The 8,868-nt window shown below is 36.2% G+C and overlaps 1 protein-coding gene across 4 annotated transcripts in view; it reads left to right on the plus strand.

Moving 5' to 3' along the window:
• LOC127972791 (fibroblast growth factor 12-like) overlaps window positions 1–3,982 on the plus strand; it is a 45,042-nt gene extending 41,060 nt beyond the window's left edge. For all 4 annotated transcript variants that reach the window (XM_052576573.1, XM_052576571.1, XM_052576572.1 and 1 more), the window contains exons 4-5: window positions 200–398; window positions 1,749–3,982. In XM_052576573.1, coding sequence (XP_052432533.1) covers window positions 200–398; window positions 1,749–1,879 — 330 coding nt within the window. In that variant the 3' untranslated portion in view covers window positions 1,880–3,982. The remainder of the gene's footprint in view (window positions 1–199; window positions 399–1,748) is intronic.
• Window positions 3,983–8,868: the final 4,886 nt, after the last annotated feature.

Genomic DNA, 8,868 nt, shown 5'->3' on the forward strand with positions numbered 1-8,868 from the left:
TGTGTGTGTGTGTGTGTGTGTGTGTTCACCTGAGGTGGTTTCTGCTCTGGTTTATGGCCGTCTCCACCTGTGCATGCAACAGACTTTATAAAGAAACTGGGACAAAGACTCTATAAAGACACACACACACACACACACACACTCACCTGAGAGCTGTAATTGTGTTTTAACATCTCTCTGGATCTCTCTCTGTCTGTAGGAAGCGTTCACAGCAGAGTGTAAGTTTAAGGAGAGTGTGTTTGAGAATTATTACGTGATCTACTCGTCCACGATGTACCGCCAGCACGAGAGCGGACGAGCCTGGTTCCTCGGACTCAATAAAGAAGGAATCATCATGAAGGGAAACCGGGTCAAGAAAACTAAACCGTGCTCACACTTTGTGCCCAGACCCATTGAAGGTGAAGACACACACACACACACACACACACACACACACACACATATGCATAAGTAGGGCTTGGTTGATGCATGAAATATTTACAGTTTAATCATTTTTATTTTATGACTTTTATTAAGTCATGACTTGCTCAATTCAAATGCTTGAATAATTTACATGACACGGTTCCTTCAAACTGTTTGCTTTAATGAATCAAAATTCAAACTGAATTCTTTGGTCATAACTTTTGGGGCATTTGTTTAATTGCATTTAGTAAAATATTAAGGCTATGTAGATTAAATGTGTTACCTATGAACGAAGCTGAAATAATATACAACTTCTTCCTTGTGTTATTTGAGTGAAATAAAGTAGAAATCATAATTAGATGATCTTAACTAGATTTTTACTGTAATTTACTATTTCAAATCATTGGATATTTGCTTGAAACATGATATATACAGATAGAGAGGACGAAAAAAAATTCTATACATTTTTAAATAATATATAGGTAGAATTTAATATGAAAAAATAATAAAATACATTTAAAAAATTTAAAATTGTATCCATTATGTTAAATAATATATTAAGAAAATATATTAAATGTTGTTTCAGCTACATCACCCAGAACTACACACAAATACATATGCATAAGATCAATACTTTTAACAATATATTTTAACATTATTCACACACGTTTGTTTCTGTACATTGTGGGGACTTTCCACAGACTTTTATTCCTTTTATTGGACCAAACAATATTTTATATCTCCTAAAGCTACCCCTTACCGAAAACCTGTTTGCATTGTTACACTTTTCAGGTATTTTTGTAGCAATAGCCAAAAGAAATTAAAATTATAGATTTTTCTTTAATGCCCCAATTCGTTAGGATATTAAGTAAAGATCCTGTTACATGAAGATACTTTGTAAATTTCCTACCGTAAATATATTAAAACTTCACTTTTGATTAGTAATATGCATTGCTAAGAACTCATTTGAACAACATTTAAAAGCGATTTTCTCAATATTTCGATTTTTTTTTTTTTTGCTCCCTCAGATTCCAGATTTTCAAATAGTTATTTCTCAGACAAATATTGTCTGATCCTAATAAACCATGCATCTGTGGAAATATTATTAATTCCGTTTTCAGATGATGTATAATTCTCAATTTCAAAAGGCTTACGCTTAAGACAATGTCAAATATTTCAGGTTTTAATATCCTTGTGGTGACCAAAACAACTACACACACACACACAAACACATGAATTAGAAAATAATGCAAAATTGTATATTCTTCACTGTATGAATGCATGACTAGTTTCAAAACCCCTGCTGTGTGTTAATGATGTTGCATGTATCTGTCTCTCTGTCTCAGTGTGTATGTACAAGGAGCCGTCGCTGCATGATCTTGATGAGAAGCAGCGGTCCAGGAAAAACTCAGGAACTCCCACCATGGGGACCAGGAAAGAGTTAAACCAGGACTCTACCAATCATGAAGGCTCATAGCCACACACACACTGACCTGTAAATGTACACACACACACACACACACATACACAGACACACACACACGGTTAACCCCGGAGCTGAATGCTTTCTTACACCTGAACAAACAACAGCAACTTCAGAATCGACAAACATCACCCGAAACAAAAGTAACATAAAAAAAAAAAAAGAAAAAAAAAGTATTTAAAAAAGCTGAAATCTTGCCTGTGAAAATATTTTAGGAGTCTCTTAAAATCAGGACATGATTTTACATTTTATGCAAAGTCTGGCAAGAGTCTGTTTGCATCGCAGGGTGTTTTCTTTCGGGAGTCTGAGCTTTAAAGCCATGTTCGATGATCACACGTGGATTTATGAATGCCAAAAGCACTTTCACTCACCGCTGTACATCGCTCACCTCATTAATATCGAATGTTCTCATCGATTGTGTCCCCCAATCATTGCTGTTTTTTTATTCTGAGGGGGAGGGGCTTGTGAATACTGCTCTCTGATTGGCTGGAGGGTTCAGGAATTGCTCTGACTGAAATCTCGTTCCACTGAATGAATTGTCATGCAGTCTCCACTTCTGTAGCATTTAACTTTAAATCCCCTCTTATAATGTTACAGTGTCTCTGAAACAGGCTTGCTACTGTACCTTTAAGACTTAAGTGTATGTAAATGAACTGTTATGATCGGTGAACATCGGTATACTGCTTAGGTTTACTGGGGCGGGCTGCTGAACGGGGGCTGGTGTGGAAATGTGGGCGGTGATATGTTAATGAGCTTATGGTTGTGATGTCATAATCATGACGATTTCTGACAAACATCCACAACGAACTCTTTTATTTGAAAAAGAGCGAGGGAAAAACTGTTTTGAGTGTGCTCAGAATCAAGTGGATGTCAGCATCTGAGATTTTGCTCTCATTTTTATCCTGCCAAAAGCACAGACTGCCCTCGGAGTAACTAAACTGGTCTACACCGCTTAAAACCAGAGGAATTACTGCCCCGGCTTACCTTCCCTCAGTGTTTTTTAATGCACTCCTTGTTAAACGCATGCTGTGTTCAGAATGGAGTCCTAGCGTACTGCTTCCTGCACAGTATATACTCAATACAAATAGTTTTTTAACATTAGTAGATGAAACGTTTGCAATGCTCCAATCAGTAGTGTACTACTTTTTTTATGTTCTCACTGTGTTGCATGTCTAATTCAGAAATAAATACGTTTGTTTTGCATGTTTAATCCAACTTTGTGTGAGATGTCTTTTTAAATGAGGAGAAAAAGTGTAGGTGATTTTTTTGCACTGTAAATAGATGGTTGAACGCATTGCATTGTGGGACTGTGTTGTACTTGAACAAGATTGGCACTGTTATTGAACTAGACTGAATTAGCATCACTAAATAATGACACTGTTGTCTACTGGAATTCGTTTCGTATGTGATGCATTTTGCAACATTTTAGGTATTTTTGCATGCATTTTATTTTCTGTAGTCTTCATCCTTTTCTATCAAAATGAATGCAGAAAACACAGAAAATCAAATCGAAGATCCGGTATTTTTTACGACTCGGTGTGCAAAGACCTTAAGACTTATCTTTTCTTGTTTATTACTGTGAGTGAAGCTGCTTTGAAGCGATCTGTAGTGTAGAAATAAGCCGCTCAGCTTTAGGTAAATGCCATGCATAAGAACATACTGTGCACTGTATGCATACTATATACTGCAGAAATAGTGAGTGTGCAAGGGATGACATTCTGGACACAGCCACGTTCCCTGATATAGCTCAGCACGTTTCTGATTGGTCACTGGAGTCCTTCCCCTTTAAATGTGATCGACCTGTTCATTGGTCACATCCATCGACGTAAAGGCCAATCAGCTGTCGGCTGGGTTTATGAGAAGTCTTCCATAAGTGGAGCTGCACCAGCATCAACCAGGGGGTCAAAGGTCAGATGTTCTGATTATTGCCATGCTGAAGTGACTTTAGGAAGATCTTTTGCGTTTGCTGATGTTTGCACCTTAATCCTGAACACGTTCATCATGTAAAGAAGAGCATTGAACCTGCCACAGGAGGAAAACATCATTTAAACAATAATAAGAAGAATAATGATAAGAATAAAAAAAGATTAAATCTGGTGTGGTTTCACTGTTTTTTTTTTCTGCCATCAGCACAAATACACCGTTAGCACAAGATCTGATCATAATCTCATGAAGCCCAAAAGTTATAAAAGGTTCAAATAAAGTTCAATATTAGGAGAATTTGGAGAATAAGTGTGTACGCTGATGCTTTCTCCAGAGACACGAGGCTTTCTGAAAGATATTTTTAGTTTAACAGTCTACCGTCAAATATCTGAAATATTATTAAAGTTTTTCTGTGTGTAACACAAAGCATAATTTTCAGCATCGTTTCAATCAAAGCTGAATAGAAAGTTCCAAAGAAAAGCCTTTATTTGCAAGATTATAGATGTATTTTCTGTCACTTTTAATCAATTTAATGCATCCTTCATGAATAAAACACTAGTAGTTTATTTACATTTGTAGGCAACTCCTATATTTGACTTGCACAGAGTTTGTAAAGGTTTGAAATGCATGCTGCAGTATTATAGCAAGTTTCTAAGTTCTTTGAGTTTTTCTGCAGTGATGCTGTCAGTGTGGTAACAGTGTGACTAATCAGTTTTACTTGCTGAAGGATAAATAATTATAAAATCACAGAGGAGCAGATTTACGGAGAGGCTTTAAATGAAGCCTTTCTTCTCTTTAACTCCAGAGGCTTTAAAGGCTGATGTGTTCATCTTGACGCTGCTTGAAATGCAAACTATATCCAGCTAAAATTAGCAGCTGGTTTATTCTGAAAGCTGGTGTTTGCTTGCCAGAGGATTCCTGAAGACTCATGTGTTCACGCTTTATTTGAAGCAAATGCTTTCACATGCCAGTGTTTCAGGTGCTATGTTAAACCAGATTCTTTTTTCACTGTGTTACAGTGTTTTATATTAGAAATTCATTTATTTAAAATTAATTTCCTCTTGTAGACCACATTGCAATAAGACTTTTGAAAAAATACTTTAAATATTTTTTCTATGTTTAAAATATACATAGATTTATTATAGCATGTATGTAAATACGTCTATTTTATATTTTCATGTATTAATTTTTAATTGTTTTTAAAGTACTTTTGTGCTGAAATACATACATATATATATATATATATATATATATATATATATATATATATATATATATATATATATATATATATATATATATATATATTATTTATAAATACATTTTTTTCTTGCATTTCTGTGTAGATTGCATTTTAATAAGTAGTAGTAATAAGTACTAGTTTATATAATCTCCTTTCTTAATTATGTTTGTAAAGTATTTCAGCTAAAAAAATGGTATATGTTAGATAATATACAGCCTAATATTATTTATTCTTAATTATATTTGATCCTGTAGTTCTCTGTAGATTGCATTTTAATAATATGCTATTATTCTACTTTTTCTGTTATTAAATCCATTTATTATAGCTTTATATTTTATCATAGATATGTATATATATATAAAACATATATACAAAAGGAAAGAAGAATATGTAAATATATATATTATCAAGTTATTATATGCTTATTTTTAAAAATCTACATAGATTTATTAATAGCATGTAGTTATATGTAAGTTTCCTTTTATAATAATGTTTTAATTTGTGTTGAAATTATATTTAATATTTATTTTACGCTATTAAACGGCGCCTCCTGCTGGTGATGTGCTGTGAGTGCAGCGACGCCGCAGTGAAGAATATACGCAGACACACGTGCGTTTGTAAATTCTGTAAACAAAACTCACGTCGCATCAATCTGAAGATGAAGAGCAAGGTCACCTTCTCGCTCGTGGTTTATAAATCGCAAGGTTTTTACTCGTTAAAAGGATTAACAGCGAGGTAAAAGCGGCTGTAAATGTTCGAGCGCAGCAGATATTGTGCTGACGCAGCGCGCGTATATCTGCGGGATTCAGGCGCAACACTGACATCCGCCGCTAGATGGCAGCATTGCACCACAAACAACAACACACGGGACCAACTACAGCTGCAAAAATGACAAATAAATAAATAAAATAATAACAATAGAAACATTTAAGAAATATATAAATAAAAGAAATTATAAAAAAATATATAAAATTAAAATAAATAAATAAATAAATAAAGACAATAAAGGGAAAAAGGAAAATAATAAATATATGAAAAGTAGACCAAAAATGTATCCATAACTAAATTTTAATAAATAATATTGTTTTCGTTTTATCAGTGGACAGTTAACTAAATCTGGAACCTATTGAAAACCAAAACCTGCAAAAACTTAACATGAATAAATAAATCAATATGGAAATAAATTTCCATGGAAAATAGGAATAAATAAATGTGAAAATAAATGCAAAATAATTAAATTTTAATTATTATTATTTTTTAAATGATTTGTATTTATGTTATAAAGCAATAATAATAACAATTATGGAAATAAATACATATGTGAATAAATAAATATTACAATAAAAAAAGAAGTTTAAAAATGACAAAAACAAAGTTAAAATCATTAGTGAAAATAATAAAATAGAGATAAATTAAGTAATACATTTAATCAAAATAAAAAGTAATTTTATTTATTTATTAAGATATTAAATTGTCTAAGTCATAAAACTAAAATAATATTATATTCCTCCAAAAATAAATACAATTAAATAAATAAATGTATAAATAAATACATTAAAAATACTTATGGAGATATATAAATAGAACAATAAACAAAAACAAAAATAAAAGAATGACTAAATTAATTGCTTTTATAATAGAATGTATACTTTGAATATACTTTAAGTGCTTAAATTGAAGCATCTGCCAGACACATGAATGCAAATAAAATATTATTGCAATACAATCGACAAAGAACTGCATATAAGAGAAAAATATTAATGCGTATCATATAAAAGCTCAGGAACTGCTGTGGTGTCTATTTAAGATTAAACATCAGCACAGAAAGCAACGCTCTGATTATTCTCCCACACATAAACTCTATTAATTAAAGTTCACAGAAAAATGCATGAGTCAGGGACGCGCTGGAGGTAAATATCGATAAAATAAACTGTACTGGTTTGATTTACAAATGTGATGCAGAGCCATAACTGTAAATCACACACATGAACAACATTATAAGCAGTGTATCACAGGACCCTCATTCACAAACACACACTCAATCACACAGCTAATCTAACTAACACTAACTAACCCGCTGGCTCTTTAACCCTTAGATCACTAATACACAAATACAGTCACATAGAAAAACACTTCAAAACACAGGAATGATGTGTGAGATCTAATGAACGAAATACAACAGAACAGAACAGAATGCATGAATGAATAAATAAATATTATTTTAAAAATATATATAATTTATAATTATAAAATATATAAACAATACAACTTTTTAAAATAGGTAAAATAAAGTAAAGATAATTAATTTCACATTATGTTTAATAACATAATATAATATTTATATAATAATATATTATTTTCAATTTATATATTCTTTTTCGTTATTTTATTTACCACGCAGGACACATAACTCCATCCATCCATCCATCCATCATCTTCCGCTTATCCGGGGCCGGGTCGCGGGGGCAACAGTCTAAGCAGAGACGCCCAGACTTCCCTCTCCCTAGCCACTTCCTCCAGCTCTTCCGGGGGGACCCCGAGGCGTTCCCAGGCCAGCCGGGAGACATAGTCCCTCCAGCGTGTCCTAGGTCTTCCCCGGGGCCTCCTCCCGGTGAGACGTGCCTGGAACACCTCCCTGGGAAGGCGTCCAGGAGGCATCCGAAATAGATGCCCGAGCCACCTCAGCTGGCTCCTCTCGATGTGGAGGAGCAACGGCTCTACTCTGAGCTCCTCCCGAGTGACCGAGCTTCTCACCCTATCTCTAAGGGAGCGCCCAGCCACCCGACGGAGAAAGCTCATTTCGGCCGCCTGTATCCGGGATCTTGTCCTTTCGGTCATGACCCACAGCTCATGACCATAGGTGAGAGTAGGAACGTAGATTGACCGGTAAATCGAGAGCTTTGCCTTACAGCTCAGCTCCTTCTTCACCACGACAGACCGGTACAGCGACCGCATTACTGCAGAAGCTGCACCGATCCGTCTGTCAATCTCACGTTCCATCCTTCCCTCACTCGTGAACAAGACTCCAAGATACCTGAACTCCTCCACTTGAGGCAGGAACTCTCCACCAACCTGAAGTGGGCAATCCACCCTTTTCCGACTGAGAACCATGGCCTCGGACTTGGAGGTGCTGATTCTCATCCCAGCCGATTCACACTCGGCTGCAAACCGTCCCAATGCACACTGAAGGTCCTGGTCTGAGGATGCCAACACGACAACATCATCCGCAAAAAGCAGCGACGAAATCGTATGGTCCCCAAACCGGACACTCTCCGGCCCTTGGCTGCGCCTAGAAATTCTGTCCATAAAAATTATGAACAGAACCGGTGACAAAGGGCAGCCCTGCCGGAGTCCAACATGCACCGGGAACAGGTCTGACTTACTGCCGGCAATGCGAACCAAGCTCTTGCTCCGGTCGTACAGGGACCGAACAGCCCTAAGTAGGGAGCCGCCGACCCCATACTCCCGGAGCACCCTCCACAGGATGTCGCGAGGAACACGGTCGAATGCCTTCTCCAAGTCCACAAAACACATGTGGACTGGTTGGGCAAACTCCCATGAACCCTCCAGCACCCTGGAAAGGGTATAGAGCTGGTCCAGTGTTCCACGACCGGGACGAAAACCACACTGTTCCTCCTGGATCCGAGGTTCCACTATCGGCCGAATTCTCCTCTCCAGTACCCTGGCATAGACTTTTCCAGGGAGGCTGAGAAGTGTGATCCCCCTATAGTTGGAACACACTCTCCGGTCCCCCTTCTTGAAAAGAGGGACCACCACCCCGGTCTGCCAGTCCAGAGGTACTGTCCCCAACCGCCAT

The sequence above is a fragment of the Carassius gibelio genome, chromosome B15 (assembly GCF_023724105.1).
Source record: "Carassius gibelio isolate Cgi1373 ecotype wild population from Czech Republic chromosome B15, carGib1.2-hapl.c, whole genome shotgun sequence".
Taxonomy (NCBI): Eukaryota; Metazoa; Chordata; class Actinopteri; order Cypriniformes; family Cyprinidae; genus Carassius; species Carassius gibelio.